This window comes from Calonectris borealis, chromosome 7, assembly GCF_964195595.1.
Source record: "Calonectris borealis chromosome 7, bCalBor7.hap1.2, whole genome shotgun sequence".
NCBI lineage: Eukaryota > Metazoa > Chordata > Aves > Procellariiformes > Procellariidae > Calonectris > Calonectris borealis.
Genome location: NC_134318.1, coordinates 39,856,058 through 39,877,810, shown reverse-complemented (window position 1 = coordinate 39,877,810; position 21,753 = coordinate 39,856,058). Strand labels below are relative to the sequence as shown.

General features: G+C 40.9%; 1 protein-coding gene across 1 annotated transcript; it reads right to left on the bottom strand.

Annotated features, from left to right (window-relative positions):
• Window positions 1–4,442: 4,442 nt before the first annotated feature.
• On the bottom strand, window positions 4,443–21,411 carry GPR26 (G protein-coupled receptor 26). The gene is made up of 3 exons (XM_075155487.1): window positions 20,744–21,411; window positions 15,106–15,219; window positions 4,443–7,597 (listed from the first exon to the last, which is right to left on the bottom strand). The coding sequence occupies exons 1-3, from the start codon at window positions 21,409–21,411 to the stop codon at window positions 7,366–7,368; spliced, it is 1,014 nt and encodes a 337-aa protein (XP_075011588.1). The 3' UTR covers window positions 4,443–7,365.
• Window positions 21,412–21,753: the final 342 nt, after the last annotated feature.

The window sequence follows — 21,753 nt, the reverse complement described above, 5'->3', positions numbered from 1 at the left end:
CCTTCTTCAGACTGGCTAGATGCTTTTAGAAATAGGGAACCATGTATTTTCAGTATTTGCAAAACAAAACAAAAAAGTTTAAATACACAGGCTGGACCTTTTATACCTCTCATCGTATGAGTGGTCTTTACTTATCCAAGTAACCCCACTGGCCTTACAGCAAGGATTTGTAAAACCAGCCCCTAAATTTTTTTTTGAAGCAAATAATCATCTAATAATCTAATCTAAAGGAAATCATTTATACCTAGCTGTATCTGGAAAGACTGGTAATACATTACATCCCTGCAAGAATTCAGAAGGGAATGATTACTAATTGACAAATATATGGGATTTTTTATCTTAAAATGATCTTAAGAAAATAAAAACACTGTGAAAAAAAATCTAATGTTTAGAAAAATGCCCTGTGTATAAATAAAGGTAAATCAAGGCACCTTTTAGTTATCTACTTCTATTTTCCAAGGCAATCTGTGATAATGATTTTTCAAATGTCTTATCTGGGAAGCCCTATGTTTTCTGTTATAAAAAGACCCATTCTTTACTCTGGCTGATGCAGGTAGTTTTATTTTACTGAATGAGGTTGGGCTGGATGGCAGAGCATGGAGAACTTGTCCCCAGCCTTGTCACATACTTGCTGTGTGACCCTAAGGGCACCGAGTACTTATTGACATATTTTTCCTAACAAAAGTCATTCAATTAATGAGATTTCTTTTTTTTTTCTTTTTCTCTGTAACTCATTGATCACATTAGCAAAGCAGGAGGAGTAGAAATTACCTGTCTTTGCACAAATATTTCTTTGTCAGAATGGTGGTGATGTAGACCACTGTGATACGTAACAGGGTTTGGGGTTTTTTTGGTTTTGTTCAAGAACTCGAGCTAGCGTAATATCACTAAATAGGACTACCCGTGATGGTCAACAACAGGAAGGCCATAGACAGCTTTGCACCCTGGGCCACGTTGCATTCCCACTAGTACCTCACTAGGATGAACTGGCATTTCATTCGAAAGCACTGCTTTAGTTTTTCCTTGGGAATTCTTGCTGGATCAAATCCCAGGAGGATGGAGGCTTTCAATTTTTTGCTATTTGTATGATTTTTAAAAACGGTTTCCTTTAAAGCTCTGATTGTATAACTACAGTGACTAGAAAAAACAGTTTCCTAGTATTCAGTAATAACTCCAAATGGAGATCCTTTTCCTAATACATCTTTGTAGATTATTAATCAACCATGTGGACTTATGCCTTTGGGTACATTGAAAGCATGTGCAATAGTATTTCTTCAACAAAAAAAGATTTTACTACACAATTACCACACATGCATGCTGTCATACAGCTGATGCATTTGCTTCTCAATACACACATTTTGGAAGTGCACTTACAGTCTATAGGGCTAATCATCTGTTTTATAAATATAGACATATATGATAAACTGTAGCAACCTCTCTAGTTCATTAGATCACATTATTTGCTTAAAAACCAACAATCCTAAATGCATATTTACATGATACACACCAGGACTACAGGTAAGAAGTAGACATTTTACAAAGGCTGCAGCAGCTCTTTTCTCCATGTAAACTTTTATAACCCCCAACAGGGACAGCTGCCTCTTTGAGCAAGATGGTTTTCATAAAGAAACGTCACCCACCAAAGATTTTTGATATACTGAATGCTGAAAGCATAAAAAGCTAATTTAAAAAAAATAGATTTAAGGCTAAAATGTTATTGTTCTCACTTATTCAGGCTCGGGTAGGTTACAAAGATATAGTCCCTGATTCTGAAAACACATAAACCTATGCTTAGCCCTAACTACCCAGGGCTACCAGCTGAAGCAAACACATAGTGACCATAGGATCAGGATCTAACTGAGCTTTCTGTGCTGAATGTGATGTGCTGAAACATTTAATGATTTTTAGAGTCAAGTAACAATGAGCTGACACAGGTGTGAAGTCTCTGGCTTTGCCTTTAGGCTTTGTTTAATCATAAGAATATTTAATTTGGGGAGAAGACTGCTCTAAGAATAGTGAAAAGAAAGCAATTTCCAAACGGTTGTTTCAAAGGCATTCACATATAAAAATGGACAGGACAAGATATTCAGAGCCTTCTTCATTCAGGATTAAGAGGGGTAGGGGAACTATGAAACATTAGGCATGTGAATCCAGAAAAAAATAATTACTTTCTACAAACTACCTGAACCTCCTGGGCTTTAAGAATTAGACTGTCTCCTAAGGCAAGGCTCATCCAGGTGTAGGTGGTTTCTGGTCATTCAAACAATGTGGATAGTTTCCATATAGCCCATCTGAAAACCATTACAGTCTTCCCAACCCAACATGGACCTTCCTATGGAGGCTTGGCTGCTCTTGTAACCTCAGCCCACTCTATGACAGCTACTGGGCTTTGGCAGAAACTTTACCTTTCTCTTTGGAGCGAATGGATGGCTGAGAGACCTGGAGAGCTCTCAGGGTGGAAACAGATCACCAGGAAAGCCTGCTGCAGCCAGGATAACGCATATCATTGCAACAGCAGCAAAGCCCGTTTATAGTTCCCAACCTTCCTGACCATCAGCCTCCCATTCACATCTATTTCTGCCCCAGTTTTGTAACCTCTAAAAGTGTTCTGATGCAGCTGTTTTTGAAGTTAAGTCTAAGGTGTCTTCCCAAAAATATTTTTTAAAAATAATTATTTCCAGAAAGATTTATTGTTGACCTGAAGCGGACCAGGATCATTTCTCAGCAGTATTGCAGCGCAAATAGATGCACTGGCAAAATTTGAGATGGTAAACTGCAACAAGGGGCAGTGATGTGCCTCTTGGGGGCTGGATGAGATGACCTTCAGAGGTCCCTTCCAACCTCAGCTGTTCTGTGGTGCTGTGATATGCGTGGCTACTGCTGCAGCAGTCGTCAGGCTTCATAAGGATTTGTCTGGAACTTTTTTAATATCTAGATTTTTTTCAGAAATACGAGAGGTTATAAAAAGTCTGATTAAGGGCCACTGAAAAGAGATTGTTGGGGTCTTTTACTTGAAGAGTAAAAACAGGTAGAACTTAATTAGAGAAGAGTCATGCGGTTGCCTGACATTGCAAGCGGGCACATGCATACATGAGGAACTCACTAAATCGTCTTTACATCTTTCCATTTGTAAGTACCATGAAAACAGAGCCCTACACATTCAGAAGACAGATCTATAAAACCTGGATGTAGTTATCTAATGGGAACCGATCCTCAGGTGAAACAACCAACTATTATGTTAATTTATGTCAGGAGAGGACCTGGTACTTACTTTTTATTCAATAAACTCTTATCAGTCTCTCATAGTTTTTGCCAAATGCAATTACCCAGATCTTCACATTCAAACTGGCTCAAAAATATAACATAAAACAGGATCCTAGTTCACAGTTAGGGCTCTGAGATTGTATAAATAACTGTAAAATGAATGGAGGAAAAAGCTCAGAATCCTCAAAATGACATAGTGGACTAAATTCTCTTAATCGTCTGCCAATGTTCTGCCTGCCAAATTTACAGGATATGAAGAAAATGTTAATTGAACATGCGTGTGAGAAATAGATATTGCATATGGATCACAGATACCAACAAACAGAAAACTGCATATTGCCTAAGCAGCTGCACAATTTTTGCACATGCAGTTCCATATTTTGGGCACACATTGTAGCCATACTTTACAAACTTTTTCAAAAATATTTAAATAACAAATGGAAAATCCCCCCCCCCACACGCACACGCGCATTTGTGTTAGACAAGAGACCGGTCAGCTTCATGATCAGAGATAATAAAGTATTGTGCATTAGGTTTACCATTATTCTCACTCGAGTCAAAGTGTTGTATAGCACATATAATACTCAGCAGACAGATAGTTACTCATATCTACATTCATCACTTAGACATACAGTTTAGAAAATTTTGCCAGTTGCCTATAAGAATTCAGCTGAATATCTAGCACTTAACGAGCCACAGTATCATATTTCTAGTATCTTATAAAATGCCATCAGGAAATGTTAGGGTATTACTTTTATGTTGTATACTGACTCAGTTTGTCAAGCACCAGCATTTACAACCCTTGCTTGCTTCAGATGGTAGAAATATGACAATGTGTCAGGGAACTGATGTAAGTAAAGGGAAATTATATTTATTCTCTGTTATAAGATTAATTCTAGAAGAAAGGCACCATGAAAGAAAGACAAATTTTTAAACACATACAAGGGGAGAGATTTATTGCTCATGGTGACACATAAACCAACCAGTGACTGACTGTGATACACAAGCATAATGAGACAAGTCCAATGCTGTATTCTTCTCCATCTTTTACTAGCCATCCTAAATGTAAATGTTTTTTTTTTTTCTGGGAGATTTCTTCCTCTATTTGAATAATTGATTTAAAATTTGTAATCCTTCTGGGGCTAGGTTTATCGACATACAAACCTCCCATTGACTTTGGCAGCAGCCCCACGTACAAGTTGATAACAGCTGTGGTCTTTAACAATCATTCTGTTGCAATTTACTTAAGTAAAAGTGGTCTTAGTAAAACATGTAACAATCTGATATAGAGCTTTTTATCTTTTTAAACTCACTAATAATCAACTTTCTAATATCCTGTATTCTGAGACAATCGAGTCATCAAAATGACTTGAATTTCTTAAGAAACAAGTATTGAACTGGGTGTTTTTATCTATTGCACCTGAGAACATTATGTTAAGCCTAAGAAGTAAAATGATTAAGATGAGGTAGACTAGTTAATCTGACTAAGGGCTAATTTTGAACGTGGTGTTGTAAAGACTTACTTAAATTCTGTGGTATATTTGTGTGCATATTTTATTGTAATTATGTTTTTTTCCAATAACTAAAATTAACAGTTAAGCTGAAAATTTTTATTTACATGGTAATTGATGATCTTCATTATATTAATTCTTCTAGTTATAAAGCAGGTGACAATGTAATTGTATAGGTTAACATGGTTCCTTGCAGCTGTAGTACCATGCCGGAGCGAGGCCCAAGGAAGGCTCTCCAGACCGACAACTGAGGTATTACCCCACGTTCGCTGGCTTTGGGGTGAAGCCCCTCACTGAGTTACCCCTCTGGGCTTTGAATCACTGGCCAGAAACGTCAGCAGTGGACACTTTTTGCAAGGTATGAAGGAAATTGTAGTTGCCATAATGTCTGTTCTATCAAAGACATATATTAAAGGTAGAGCTTGCAAAATGGAGCATGCTAATGTCTGCAAGATGACTGATATTGATCATTTAGCTTAAGTCATAGGGAATATACTAATTTAGCTCATTAACTTTTGCTGCCAGGGATTCTGCAGAGCTATAGGCACCAAACAGTGCCCTTTGCTTGGGGGATGCAGGAGATGGTAACTAAAAAGTAATCCCACATTTTTAGTACTCAGGGCCTTATTTTCTCAATATGGTCCTGACCATATTTTCTCAATACGGTATTGACAGTCGGAATATGAGCAAGGATAGGTGGTAATATAGCCAGCTGTGTCAGCTGTTATTTAAGCTGCAATTACATGCATGAAGCCTAATTAACCAGGACTATTCAAAATCTGGACATGTATTTGCCATTTACCCTTACAAAAGAAACTGTGTACTTTATGGCCACTGGACAGAAGCTTTCTTGACCTACCCAGCAAAAACTAATTTAATTTCTGATGTTAACTTGCTGTTGTCTTATGGACTTTAAGTCACTTTCTGGAGAAAAATGTGTGTAGAATTAAGGTCAGAATTGGTAGTAAGTCTTTTGCCAATCAAAGTATAAATGTGAAGCATTTGAAACCAATAGTTCTTTACCTGAAAATAATTTTAAGAGATTATGAGGATGACACACTTTGCCATCTATACAGGACCACTTTGCAAGTTGTTTTAGAAATTGATTATTCCTAAAAATCATAACAACAGAAATAACAACGGATTAATTATTGCTCTTGATATTCTACAGTTTAATTAATAAGAAAACACTTGAAAAACTGTCTCATTTCTTAGTGTTTTCACTGAATTGAGAGAGAAATCACTGAAAATTACCCAGGAAAGTAATTCTTCATGAGTCACTGGAGGATGGCTTCAGCATCACGAGTCTATGTGACAGTTGCAAAGCCATCTACCAGCTGTAGTTGTACTTACAATGAACTAAATAATGTTAACAAAAATTAAGACACTGTGGCGGTGTCTGAGGAAGTGTGACATGTAGGATTGTCCTGGTTTTGAAACTTCTGGTATTTTGGTCTATGTTAGCTGAAGACTGAACTGAATGCATGGTAAATGTTAATAACCTTACTATACATAGTTGCAACCTAGAGCTATAAAGATCTATACTGAAACCTCCTGAGATTTGCACATTCAGATGTGGATTCAGATCATTGGCTGAACTTTCATGGTGGGGAAGGGGTCTATTATTTTTGCTCCACTTCCTTTGGAAATTATACTTTTAAACTCAGTTTTAGGCTCATCTTTCCTTTAAGTAACATATCTGTAGGAACAAAACATGATTAATAACACCAAAGAGATTTTTTTTTTTTCCCCCTGGGCACAGGGCCCAGTTCTGCAGCTTTGGGCAAAATCTATCTCTACAGCTCGGGATATACTGGAAGGTAGGCAGGAGGCATCCTGACCTTTTCTTCCTGTCTACCGTTTTTATTTTTCTGAAATTTAATGGGGAGAAAACTAATGGGGTTATGTGGAAGTTACTTAAAAAGAGAAGACATGGCTGAATCCAGCCTGTAGCGTACTTCAAAAGTGATTTTTTTCTCTTCCTTCAATTCTACAGAATTGTTCAAAAAATATGTGTCAGAAGAGGTTGAAAGCTATGTTGGGCCCTGTATGAATATCTAAGGAAAAGCTTAATAGAAAAATCTTTACCATTAGGAGTTTTTCTATACAGGACCTACTCAAGCAACTAGGCTGGGATGGTTTTTGTAAAGCCAGGTTGGCAGCTCCGTTGGAGGGAGCGTTACCTGCAGCTACTGAAAAATACAGCACAGATATCCCTGTGCAGCCTTTTAGAATAATCTTATGATGGCACCGGTTTGCTCCCAATACTTTCATGAGTCCTTCTGCTGAGGACTAGCTTTTTACCCTATATGTACGTGTAACTGCTGATGGAAATCAATGGGAGGTTTGTATTTGTGAAGCCTGCAGGACCAGAGATCAACAGCACTCTTTTAGTCGGAGGCAGGAGGTACAAAGCAGCCTGCCTCTCTTAGACGTTACAAGAGCTACTGGGGGGACAGGGGCTGGCTTCAACCTGTCCATGGCTGCCTCCCAAAACCTTGACAGCGGAGGATAGCTACTAGGGATAGGCCAGTTACTTTTGTTTCCCACATATCGTTTTACGTGTCTTGTAGGTCCCATACCAGGCTCCTCATTCATTCAGCTGCAATATATTCTGATTGTGCGATTCACTCGTGAGGGCAGAGGAATTGATGGAGCTTCTTTTGAGGATCTTGTTTATGATGTCTTTCCATGTCTTCTTGTACTGATGCCGTAGCAAAGAGTACACAAAAGGGTCTGAAACAACTTTGCTGTAAGCTAAGCACTTGGAAATGATTCCCCAGTGGGAATTGATGTGGACCACAGAGGATAATTCAACAAGTCTGTGGAAAGAGGAAAGTTGAAAGAGTGAATATTGATATTAAAAACATGGAGCAACAACACAACTGTAAGCCAATGACCCTCCCAAAACCCCAATTTATTCCTGGGCAATTGTAAGAAAGCAAAAGAAAAGAAAGCCATACTCATGAAAATGTGAATGTAGTCCTTCCCTTATACATTTCTAAGACTGCAAATGTAAACTTGAGGTCTGTTTCCCAAGGATGGGACTACACAGCTCCTATCAGAGTGTCTTGACCTCCAAACTTCAAGGCATCCTTGATTCTGTACATTTAGCTGTACATTTACTGAGGTTGGAAGTGGTCTTCGGATGTGTTGCCTCCTAAAAGGCTCTCTTGATCGTTTGCCTCAATAAATGTTAAAGAATTTAGTGCAAAATGGAATAGCTCCATCAGGATATGAGGCAGTCTTCAAAAGAACCTATTTATTTGTTATTGGAATACACCTTTTGGAGACTAAAAACTGAGTCCAAATCTCTGATGTAGAGCTGGGTTTTCAACTCATCTGGCTCACTCAGGCCATCAAGATACTTGATAAAGGGGCATTCCATCTCTAGAATACTGTAACTTAGCCGTATTTTTACTGTCTAGTGAACACCATGTTTGGTATCATAAATACTCTGTGGTAAGCAGGTCAACACTTCATGGAATGTTTACTGTTCATGAAAAATACCATGCAGCATCTACTCATAAAATAATTTCCTACATAACATATCCTCAACCATTACACTTTCAGCCTCTGTGCCAAAACTTACCCCTACGGACAATGTGTGTTACTTTCTCTGATGACTCTAGGGTTTTCAGTCCTAATAAGATCTCTTGTTAGGCAGCAACATTTCACTTCATTTTTTTTTCTTCATTTAGTGCTTTTGTTTTGTGCATTTTTCTAGTAGTGTGTGTCATAAGATCGCGTTTGTGGAGCTGAAGTTCATCACAGACTTAATATAGCTCTAGAGGGAGTGAAAGGAGTATAATCTCCCCAGGTAGGTTTCCTGATAACTTTCACACTTATTGTCAGCATTGAATCCATTATGCACAGCAAATTTAACCACAAGTATTGTAAAAAATTATTTCTGTATAACCTAACATAATTTTCTAAATATTGATGTAAAACCATACTTTGAGCTCCAAAGTTTGAGATTGGGACACAAAGTTCCATTGTCTCATGCGAGTCATATTCCCTTACCATTAGCTATCTAAAAATCCAGCATCTAGTCTGAACTCATGGTTCTAGGTCCCTCTAGAGTACGTGAGAAACCACCTTACCAGTGCTATCTACCTTTCTTAGCCAGTCCAGCTCCTAGAGAGAGAGTTCGATGCTTTTAAACAGTTTGTCTGGGTCGCAGGAGAAGCACACAAGGAAGGAAAATTCGTTATTGAGAGATGGCATAATACACCTTGAATTTAAAAACTGGTCACTTGAAAGGCCAAACATATACATTTGCAACAAATTTAGCGAGGCAAAACTTTTAACTTATTAAGGGAGGGAGAGAGGGAAGAGCTTTATATACTCCTCATACCTACCCTAGCACAGATAGTTCACTTTGTACTGAGACAGAGTATTTTTGACAGTGAAATACTGATAGCTCCACAAGGTTTTCTTTCCCGATGTCTTTGAGCAACACTGAAGGGCCGTTCTGTTCAATATGTCTCTACAGCTGTTGAGAAACTATTGATCTTTCTAGAGGACGAACAGCCGCGTGTGCTGCTAGAGAGCCCCACTATGCAATGGCAAATAAGATCTTTGCTGAAACTGTCTTCAGCTCTTAAAGCTGCCTGGAAAATACTTCAGTTGCTGATGTTTCTTCAGACAAAGCACCATTTCCAAGGAGCATTCTGAAGTGTGGTTCCTGCAGCAGCAATGACAATAGTGTTGGTACTTCAAGCAGTTTAGAGATAAGGATTTTTTTCCTCGGTCATTTTATTCTCGTTCCATAAACTTTCACTACATCGTGTTGTTTAAAATAGTGCTGGCAGATGACATGGCCCAGTCATTTGAGCACAAAAGTGAGACTAAGGAGCCTTAATTTGTTACACCACTGACTACGAGCTTCTGTCTTCTCTCTCCGTTCTGGTTTGTCTAGAGTGCAAACTCCATGGCAAAAGCACTGCTTCCTCCTGGATATGTGTGCTGGGCTTAGCACCATGGGTCTGCAGCCGGGGCTGGGGCTTTAGCCGCTGTCACAGTGTTGGTAATTCTAATACTGAGAATAGTTTTGTGTGCTTTGTGCTAGCAATTTGATCACTTTGTGTGTCACTTCCTTTGGAAGTGAGGCGCACCTATACAATGACGTTTTTAGGGGTGGTGACATTAGCCAAAATACTCTGGGCTCACAGACGTGTGAGACATTTGAGGTGACCAGGCTGTGTTACATGAAAATACTTGGGAGTTGCTCTTGTCCCTCCACTGGTGCCACAATTTTGAGATACCAAAGAACCGCCATCTGTCCCATTTCTCTCTCCTTTCATCTTGACTATTCTTTCAACCTCTCCTTGTAACTCATGGCTGATATCTTTCTTACAAAGTAGGATCCAAACTCAGACATAATTATCATCTACTCAAGCTGCCGGGGTGTCTCATCTGGTGTATTCTCTCTTGTTTAATAAAATGTAGCTTATGACACCCACGTTAATATGCTCTAAAATGAGAATTGACTATTTGGAAATTAATCATGTACTGAGTCATATTTACTTTGTAATCTACCATGAGCCATCCTTCTTCTTGTTATTCTCCACTTCACATATTTGATGCCTTCTTTGCATTTTTAATTTCATCATGTTGAATTTCATCTGGTTGATTTACTTTTACCTAATGCTTTACACATGTGAATTTGATTAAGTTTGATTAAATTCAGTGGATGCCTTGAAGGACCAAAATATGACAATTTGTGTCTGAGTCTCTGTCAATCAGTTCTATGAGATATTAATAATCTCCATTTAAAGCATATCAAATAGACACTTCAGGGTTGCAAGCCTAGAGTTGCTAATTTTACCTTCATTTACTGATCAACTAAAAAGCCTACACTTTTATTGACAGAATTTTAAATATTTTCTTTGATTATGTTCCCTAAGTGTCCTTGATATTTACCCATTTTGCAACGCTTGTGTATTTTTTTTTTAATAGTAAATTACATTTGCAGATATCAAGCAGCAAACACAGAAATGCAGACAAACCCTAAGCTATGCAATTCCATTTTGTGTACAAACAATTAAAAGTCAGTCTTTCAAGGCATATCACATACTTTATTGCCTTTGAAAGAGGGCTTTGTTTCTCATTTATGAAGGAAATTATATGCATAGCTTCAATTTTCATTAAAAGTTTCAGCCAAAAAGAAGACATTTTCAGTCAAGGAGCATTAATAATTCAGTGCTACCTGTAAATTAAATTCTACAGTATCAACTACATAATTCCCTGTCTTGCTTTCATAAGCCACTCTTCTACTGTCTGGTCTTCAATACCTTTTTATTTCAAAGCTATAAGCTATATTGCAGTGATACTTTGTTAATATTTTAGAAACTTATAATTCTGTAGCATGTGTCATGTCAAATGGCTATCCAATTATTTTCAGTAAACAAATGTGAATGCTATGTTGAAGATTAAGACCTTGATCTTTTATGCAGATAATACACTGAAAACCCTTTATATACATGTGAAGTTTATCACTTTAGTAAAATATTTTACTGAACGTGCATACGTCCAGCTGGAGGCTACTACAATGGCAACATATCTGTTGTATATTGCTTAAACCTGAGAACTTAACCGAGTTATGAGAAAATTCTGAATAGACCAGTCTCAAATAAACTAAAGGGTCTTGCTATTCAGGAGTGAAACAAAGCTGGCACTGCATTTTGGAGCTGGTAGATGATGAAGTTCTCATAAGAAGAAATTCAGTCCCTTCCCCAAGAATTTAGATCAGCTCTTTAAGCTTGCATTCCTAACATTTCTGTTTGTGTCTAATTCTGATTTTTTTTTTCCCACACAAGTCCCATAGTATCAGAATTAGACCCTAGCTGTTTCTTTTGTGTTAATGATATGAATAAGCTGACTATGAGTTTTATTTTGATCTTGATGTTGCTTTTACTTTATTTTCACTTTATTGCTTGGTAGACTGAATCTTTTTTACGCTGTCTCACCAGTAAAAATGCCCTATTCTAATCATTGCTTCTTGATACAAAAATGATGTCGCAGTGATTGTTAGCTGATTTACCCTTCACCAGTGTTGCCTCTTAAGAGGTGCATATATTACAACTGGCCAGCTTCTGTAAGGAAGCAGACTTTTGGACTCTTGTAGCTAATCTTGCAAATCTCTTGTAACAAATCTTGCAAACCATTGCTTTTAGCTGTTGCTCTTCCCCAGAGCTGCAGGAACAACCTGTCAGCCCAGAGATATGAGGATAGAAGGCATCACAGAGATATGATAACTGGACAGCACTGTCTAGCTTGTACCAAAAGATTTTTCTATCCAGGAGGAAAATATCTCTACCTCACATCAGCTGAGACTTTTGATGAAGACTAGAAGAACACTTTTTTCGAATACATCAACCTAAGATTGCATAGGAAAATCATGCATTTATATGCACAGGCAGGCAAGAACATAACTCGCAGAGGAATTCTGAACTTGCTTGTCTACCCGAGCAGGATCTGCATGCAGAGGGCAGGCAACCACTTTAAAAACACAGTTTGTTTACTCCTTGTCCCCAGAGATTATACAAGAGAATTTTAATCTTCTTCTGCCTGTTCCAGCATGCTCCTCTGTAACCTTGGGGGCTATGCGCTTGGGGCTATGAACTTCTATCAGCTTGGGGCTATGAATTTCTTTCTGGTATTACTTCAGGATTTTTAATTTAAAGTCAATTTCCTCACACATTGACAGCACTTATTAACTTACATAAGCAAAGTTCTGTATTTCAGTATGAAATGCCTGGAGTTGGAAATTAATATTGGATATTGGTATGACTTATTTTAATTTTTCTTATGAAAAAACTCCTTGGAGAAAATAGGTTTTGAACAATGTTATTTAATCGCATAATGGTAAATATAGCAAAAGAAGAGATATGTACTAATAGAATTTTTACAAACCAAGAAACAAGCTATACCTAGAAATAAATAATACGGGGTAATACATCTGTCATACTGGTACAGTGGAAATGAATCAAGAAGAATCAGATTCTACTGATATACTATTTAAGGTCAGCCACTGAATTAATTAGAAGGGTGTTTTCTTGATAAAATGGTGCCTAATCTGATTTTTACCTTAATGTAATCTGAAAAACTCTGGTTTACCCAGAGAAGAATTTATCTGGTTTGGGTTATAAGCGCAACTCCTTCAGTGGTTCATGGAATTGCTAGAGACAACTATTTGTTTTTGGTGTGGAAGGAGAAAGATGTTGTTATAGTAAAGCCTTGTGATTTGCTGCTTTCAGGCCTCAATTCATGAAGTAATTAAAAGCATGTTTAATTTAAGCACATTGCTGATTAGACCTGGCTGTCCAATTGAGAGGCTGAGCAATACACTTCCTCAGCTATCTTCTGTTCACCGCCTTGAACTGTGATTGATTGCCTCTAACTCGTGAACACAAAGCGCTGGACATAGTCCAGAAAATAATACTTGCTTACGTAATAAAGCTCAAAATCCCCTTGACTTCAACACCCTCAGCCGTATGCGTGAGGCATAGGGAAGCACAGTAATGCACGTCCTCGAATACCCATCCCTGGGCGTTGTGTCCAGCAAGGTCTCTCAAGTAGCTAAAGAGGGAATTCCCCGTAGCCTGTCGTGCAGCCATCCCCCCAGACGTGTCAGAACTGAAAAGGGCAGGAAAGTGATCGCCTTTACCCCACCCGGCACGGCCAGTGCCCAAGCCTACCCCAGTGCAGGCAAGCACATGCAGGACCCTACGTTTTGACTCTTCTCCTCATGGCTCTCTGTGGCAAAGCTATTAGTCCTCAACAGACTGAAGACTCAGGGGAACATTTAAGTGATCCTGGTATGGACTAAAGGGAGGAAGCTCAGGATTTTTCTAACCCCTCTTCTGTGTCTTAAGGCTACTGGGACACAAATTAGGATGCCTCAGAGTTAAGAGGAGTTGGAGAAGTGGTGCCTGAATGCTGGGCTGAGGTACCTATGGAGGAGCACAAAAATACTTCTGACAGTTCTGGTTAAAGCACTCGGCATCACTCACAACGGAGCCGCAAGCCATTCTGTGACTGCAAAAATTTTCATTAAGTTCAGAGACTCAACATAAAATGAAAATTAACCATTTGCAATGAGACAAATACTTTAATGTCTTATAGCCTGAGAACTAAAGCTAAATGTCCATAATTATAAATCCTTTCATACCCTTTCAGAGTGTGTGGCACAGAGCGTCTTCTTGTGACTACTAAGTAAAAGTGAAGGTAAATCTAGTAATGCTGTTACAAATCTATTTGCAACATTGTTACAAATAAACAGCATGAATCAATTAGCTATTATTATCATGAACATGAAATCAATGATGTGACATGCAGGTTTCCATTTTTACCAAGAGACTACAAGATCTTCTTGTGAATTGTTTTGTTAGAGATAGAAATTCAGGATATTATACTGAATTGGAAAAACTTGGGGTTGGCTACATGCCTACTTATACTGAGTCTAATTCAGCTTTTTCAATGATTTCTTTAATGATGAATCAGAGTTTGACTGAAGTCAGACCCAATAATTTCTATTTGATAGTATTGGAATAGGTGAGACTTTAAAAATATTTTTTTTCTTTCTGTGTTCTGCATAGCAGCATTTCAGTTTTTCCAGAGTCTTTTAATAAGGAATGCAAGTTGTAAATCTCCTTCAACAGCTAGATAACACTTTTCTGGATATACTCACTTTCTAATACTTTATGTTTCATAGGAGTAAATTTGTGTTTCCCGCAGGACCCATTTCCAAAGATAAGCCAGTAGATAGATAAGGACATCTGACCATAAATCACAAGAATTTTTTTTTAGCTATGAGCCAGAACAGCTTTGGTATTTGATATTTATGACTAATAAACTCTATCCACTCAGACAAAACTATCGTTTAAGTTTGTGGACCATGTTCTCACCTCAGTTGGATCTTGTTTGACCACATTTTTATAGTCTGACCTATTCAGACAAGTGTCTTCCCCTGCAGATCACTCTTGAACCGGGGAGGCAATCTGTGGAGTAGGTGACTATTTGACCCCCAAAAAGTCTGCAAAATCCTGTGGACTGACTTCCTAAATCACTCCCATGCGACCAACACATCGACTGGGCTGACTGAACCAAGTTTGGACACAGGCTGCATCAGGATTGTAGCAAAGAAGTGCTATGACATTTTATACAGTTTTGTTAGCTCAGTAAATGCAATTTCTGTCATAGGAGTGGAAACGGTGCACAACATTTTCACAGGAGACTTGAATCATTTTCTGGTTCAGCGTGCCCTGCTTCTCGGAGTTAAGAGTGCATCTCAGTAGTCTTTCCCAGGATGTAGGTTCACACTTACCTTGTAATTACATAAGGTGCAAAACAAAGTATAAAAGTACCGATAAAGGTACTTATTTTCTTTGTTGCTCGCTGCCTCCGTCTCTTTTGTTCTTCTAGACAACGCTCTCTTACGCTGTGTGACATTCAACACAAACAAAAACATGAATCATAATATCAGGTAGCAGATTTTAATGGCTTTACTTATGGAATGATGGAAATCAATCATTCCAGTAAGTGCTGTATTCACATAAGCCAATACCAGGTGCACTGCATTTATATGGGACAATAGCGAGTATTAATGCATTGTATGATCGCCTTACCCTCCAAAAACAACTACTGAGAAACACATGATTATATATTTATATGCACACACCCTGTTATATCGATTTATATATAGTCAAATTGGTGGAATTCAGCCTTGAATTCAATTGCAGCTCCTTTTTGAATAACTGTAAGCTGTAATTGCAAGCCAGAGTTTGCCTCAGAGATGTGGAAAATATCCAGAGTGGGGTAGGCAGCATGCTACTTCCCTAGAAACAGCAATTCCAACACCACTATGTTAGATAGGAGAAACTTCCCAGCAAGATAAGCAATAAAACACAATAAAATCATAACAGGAAAAAACATGCTCTGAACATTCAGTCCAACGTTGGAGCAATCGCTCTATCCCATAGCTGTGAACCGTGCGGCCATAAATCTTACAGCAGCCTGTGCAGCTCTGCACAGCCGCCGTGCTGAACGCTTTGCAAAGCTGGGAATTATAGAAGCTGTGATGTTCTGACCCCTCGCCTCAAACCAGCCTTGTTCCCGACTAAACAGATACAAAATAGTCACACCCTGGGTTTTTTCCTACCTGTGGCATTTTAGGACAAGAGCTTCTCCTTTGAGTTTCCCGGTGGTGGTCTGAGCAGGCCACCAGAATGCTGCTAAGACCCTCGGTGTGCCAGCAGGGTGATGGGAGCTCGGGGCTGAGACTGCGCTTCTACTGTGGAAAATCCCCTTTGAAAGCAGCACCTTTGTTTGCCAAAAGAGTGAAAACCCGTCCTCTTCCTCTACCCACTTGTGTAACTCCTGTGCTGGCTGTGCATTTTGAGGGAAGTGGATGCGTTACTGACTTCTCCAGGCAGGTAGGTTGGATGGGCAGCACTGGTTGTATCTCCCAGAGCCCCAGGGCCATCTGTATCTGAACTTTCCCTTTGGGAAAGAGCAAACCCAAAGCCAGCCTGCGCTCCTGGAATCCTCTCTACGCACATAGCAGCGCTGCTGCTTGTTGACTTATTGCACAGGTCTCGTGGTAAAGCAATCCCATGTCTCGGGCAAACCGAATGGTCTGGCCCATGTGCTGCATTTTGTAACTGCTTGGCATTGGTCTCTCTGGTTTTATTGTAAATTGGCAATCAATGACTCACCGTCAGGTTCCACACGCACCTATGTTAATAGCTGTGAGATTTATGGCCATACCCTTATGTTGTTTGCTGTACCTGCAAATGTTTGATCATCGTCTAAATGCATCTCAGTGTTCTTCGATGATCCCTGTGGCAGTGAGTTCTTCTGTTACCTTTTGGTTGCGTTAAGGAAAACATGTTTCCATCGATCCGTTTTATATATGGTCTTACACTGCCAGTCCCCAGGGCAGCTACCATGATGGCAAAATGAACAAAATACTGGAGGAAAAGGTTTTTCTGCTTGAAATAACAAATCGTCTCACTTAAAGAATATGCCTAAGTAGAATAAAAACACATCCAAAAGGGTTACATGTTCTATGTCTGAGTTATTTGCAGCGAGAAATGGCAGCTGAGAAGGAAAAAAAAACCCCACCTTTCCAAGGGAACGTAAGTGCTTTCAGTTCTGCAAGAGCTGGAGAACTTGGAGTATTTTTAGGTGCAGACAGATGATCTTAGAGGTTTGACAGCTTTGCTTAAGACCTGTGTTGTTAAATTCGTAGTATCCCAGGCACATGGCGATATAGGAAAAGAAATCTCTAAAATAGGTTCTATTAGGGTGGTGTTAGGGTGTAGAGGGTGGTGTATTTTTTGTCTCTAACAGTTTCCCCAGTTGTATCTTTTCCCTACTGGCACATACAAAGCTGTCTGACTCCTGGAGCTCACACATGATTTGGGAAGTCCTGATACACTTCAACCAATTTCTTTTTTTCAGCTTTTCCAGACGTAACTAATAAATACTACATCACAGAGGAAGGTATTTTATCTCATTCCTTCATATAGACAATGTACACAGATGGGTATTTTGCTTTTGCACACACTTTTATGCACTAAGATAAGAACATACATGCAAGTTCTAGTAGTGACACTAGTAATAGAACTGGATTATTGACTAAGCTTTCCTTTAAAGATTTTAATATCCTGGAAAATCTGAGATATATCCCTTTGAAAGTTTGGTATTTTAAACAAAGTTTATGAGATACTGGACCTTAAGATCTGTAAAGCTGGATACACCAAAAAGATAGTATAGATAATTTGGGTGAAGAAACACATAAGTTAAGCACTTCAGTGAAGTCTTGCCCAAACCTCTCACAATACCTAAGATACCTTGGTCTTAAGAACAAAGTCAAGAAAAAGCAGTACCCAGTAAAAATGCCTGAGCTAACTTGAAAGAACATGTGCCCTAAACATTCACACGATTTTGTGTGGTATTTAGAGTTTTCCTTTGTACTCGTCTTGAATGATCTTCAGAAGATCGCTCATGTCTTTCCAAGTCACAGGTAATAAAGCCATCTGTCATAACGCCTCTCGCTAGACCCCCTTGCGGGTGGATTCTGAGTCATAGGAAGCAGAAAGTTGTCTGTACGCATTTCTCAGTGTTGAAACTAGACCGTGCAAAAAGCCAGAAAAATCAGGGTAGTCTAAGGTGGCACTAAGGAGAGAACTTTGTTCTCTCATGTGCCTTCTCCCAACATCCATATCTATGCTGTTAGGTACCATAGTAAACACTGAAATTGCCTGTATATATACCACTTATATAATTCAAATGATGCCTTTGTTGTGTCAGAGCTTTATGAACGTCACTGACTGCTCCAGGACCTGCAGCCTTCGTGTAGCTCTCACAGTAGGGGAGGCAATCTGAGCTCTGACCCTTTCGGCGGCGGTAGCTGTCACCGGTTAAGGCAGCACCACTATAGGCCAAATCAACCACCATTTCTGTAGTCTAGAAAAGAAGCTAAAACTCTCTTTTCTTAGAGAGAAGCACTAGAATAACCTGGTGCGAGAGATAAATAACGGTTAGTAATAGATTACTCGCAGCAAAGTGCCTATACAACTCTTTTCTCTGAAGAAAGGAGGTATCATTCCCACAGCCCCATTGAATCCACCCCTCAGTGAGATGATGCAGGAACACCCTCAAATTAACCTAGAGCAGAAAAAATGCAGAGGAAGACAAATACCATTGAGATTTTTGCCCTTTTTCTAAGCTTTGCTGGGCAGTCCAGGCATACTTTAAGCATTAGGCATAACGATTGTTATTTCAAACAGCCCAGTGCGTCTGTGGCACTGTCCTGGGAGTAACCACCACATCTCATGGTGCGTGCAGGAACTAAGACCAGTCGAGGCACAGTTTAGCAACCAGACAGCACGTAGGGCAGACGGGTGTTTTTTCCACTGTGTGACTCGGTGGATAAGGGAAGATTTATACATGTGTTTCTCAAGAACAGTAACGGGACTTGCCCAAAGTTCTGCTCCACATTCTTGGTTAAGGGACAGATCAAACAGCTTAACTGGAGAATTTTGAGCAAATGTTTCTGTTCCTCTAACAGTGTCCTGTCCTGCCCTGATTCTTCCAGACTGATTTGCCTTAGGCTTAGGAATCCCCCAAATATGACCTTTTTCTGAGGACGGCCACATGTGCTTTCAGTCCCGCAGCTCTGCTCCTGGCTGGCTGCAGAGGGAGGGAGCTGGTGTTCGCCTCCAGCTTGCAGAGCAAAGGACAGCAAGGGGGGTCAGGTAGGATGTCTGGCGTAGGACTGCCCTCTTCAACTGCTCTCGGCTTTCCTCTCTTCCAGACAAACTTCTTCCCCCATATCAGACACCTCCCCGCACTGCCAGCATTTTTCTGAAAGACATTTCCCTTCCCTCCAATCTCTGACAAACAGTCTGAACCTTAAGATCCAGTCTCTGACTGTCTCCCAAGCAGCACACACATCCCTCCCAGCCGCTCTGTCACCCTACAGAGCCAAACCATTTTCTCCTTTTTTTCCAGGCAAAACCATCAGATTTTTCCTTTTCCAATCACCTGCTCCAGCCACACTAAGCCCTAAGCCAAACTAGCTCCTCTGAGCAAACCAGGCTGATTTCTTTCCACACTGTGACCAGTGTCTCTGTTTTCCCCTTTCCAGAGCTCGCTCGTTGACTCTGCCACCCCATCCCAGTCATAGTCTTAGTCCCCTCCACCCCAGCTCATCGCAGCCTCTCAGCCCTCAGCCAGGACACGCTGATCCATCAGCCACCCTGTCCCGCTCCGTCCTGCATCACCTGTGCAGGTTCATTTCTCAAATCCCCATTTCCCAGGCAGATCACTCTGGCTTCTCCTGCTGCTCCTTTCTCACCAGCCTGGTCCTGCGTCCTTCCAAGCCATGCCTGTTTCGGTCCTCTCCATTTCCTCCTCTCCGCTTCTCGTGGGCAGAGCCACCGCGTACTCACAGCACACGCTGACTTCCTTCTCCCCCGGGTACCGGGCACCTTCCCCAGCTCCTCGCCAGGATCACTGCCTGTCCAGCACCGTCCTTGGGCTTCCATCCAGCAAGGCTTTCTCTCCTTCAGCTTTACCACTATGTTCCCCTTACTGGCCCAGGGAAGCTGTCTGTCCCACCCTCCCTCCTCCAGCCAAATCTGCATCCCTACCAGATCCAGACATAGCCTCTTCAAGCAAGATTTATAGTTTGTGCATAATCCCCGATGTGACTCTTCTGCACAGCATCCCAGCACACATTCATACCCTTGCCTTCAAGCCCATTATCCTCCCAGCCCCCGGAGACTTTTCTCCTCCTGTGCTTAAAGACTAATTTGAAATGAACTTTATACATCCCTCGCTTGTCATATTAACATTGCTACTGAAGTCTCTCTCACTTGGATTTAAGCATAGGCATCCAAACGTATGCATTTTGCAGACGTTATTCCTTTATAATTCTGCCTTCAGGAAAGATAAAGTTGCAGAGAGCACAGCAATAGGGAAAGCGCCGGGCGAAGGAGCGGTACGCAGCTCCCAGTTTCCCTTCTGAACTCCTAGTGAAGGGACATGTGCAGCCTCAGCCTGCTCCCTCTCAGGGATCCAGCAGCGTTTTGGGCTGACAGTGCCGAAAAATGCAAATCTATCGACCACTAAATCCACCTTCGGAGACAAAGGGCAGCGATCTGATCACTATCTTGAAGGGAAGTGCATGCTCAACCAAAACTGCCTGTTTCTTTGCTCTCCCTCCCAAAACAAGCCCTTAAGCATGACAAAGAAGAGTTGCTTCCACAACCGGAAAAATAAACACAACTAAAAAGAAACATGCAGAATAGAAACTGGCAAGAAGGGTGCTTGTTTTCTCCCCCTCCCCATCCCCTGCCGCGATGCAGAACAGACTGTATTTAACATAACACCGAACCCGACCTCGCTTCCTCTGCGGTGAATAGTCTCACTTGCTGAACACACAGGCACCTTACCTGGGATGGATGTCCACAAGCAGCACCAGGGTCTGCATAGTGATCACGTCAATCCGCTTACAGTGAAACCGTGCCACCTTCAGCACTTTTAAATATGTGAAACACAGGACTATAAGGGAGAGGAGGAAGCTGAGGGTGTGAAAGACCCCAGTGAAAATCACAAACTGTGTCCTATCCTCTGGTTTCTTGTTGTACAGCGTGCAGGAGGCATAGAGGTGATGGAAACCCACCCAGGAGAGAGAAGCTGCCACTATCGGGAACGACACCGAGTGTAACCACGTGTAGCTCAGTATGAGAGCAGCATCTTTGTACCTCATTTTGGAGTGATAACTTAGAGGGAAGACCACAGCAATCCACCTGTCAATGCTCAAAGCTGCCATGCTCAACATGGAGTTCGTGGTGAGAAAAGTCTCCAGGAAGCCCACAATGTGGCAGATCTGATCTCCTCCTGGTTGACTCTTGTAAATGATCCCAGCCAAGGTCAGGGGCATGTTCGAAACAGTCATCAACAGGTTGCAGAAGGTGAGGTTGAGGATGAACAATCCCGGGACCTGCTTGCGGATGTCGGCGCTGTACAGGAAGCACATCAGCACCAGCACGTTGGCCAGCAGGGCCACGAGCATCAGCACCACCACCACGAAAGCCAGGATCACCTCCCAGATGCTCATGGTGCGTCCAGTCACAGGAAGGACATCTCCGAAACTGCGCCGCGCCGGCACCCGGGGAACATGGTGCGAGGCGCATTCACCTCGCCCTCCTCCCCAGCCTGCTCGCACTTTTGCATGCCCTCCGTATTTTTAGAAGAGCTGCAGTTTTTTTCTTCAACCTCCCCCTCCTCGCTGCTCCTTTCCACGTCAACGCTTTCCGAGACGTGCACAAAAGCACTGGGAATGCCCATCAAACTGCGAGGAGGGCTTAAAAAATATCAGCAGGACTGAACCACTGTCTCCATTCGGTCCATTCGAAGGAGAGCAGGTTATTCTGAGAAACTGCTCTCCTGAGATCCCTAA

Coding starts and splice junctions, on each gene's coding strand:
- GPR26 (XM_075155487.1), bottom strand. CDS start 21,411: ATGAGCATCTGGGAGGTGATCCTGGCTTTCGTGGTGGTGGTGCTGATG. Junction 15,220..20,743: donor CTTGTGGACATCCATCCCAG/GTAAGGTGCCTG, acceptor AATGTCACACAG/CGTAAGAGAGCGTTGTCTAG. Junction 7,598..15,105: donor GCACCTTATGTAATTACAAG/GTAAGTGTGAAC, acceptor CTCTTTCCACAG/ACTTGTTGAATTATCCTCTG.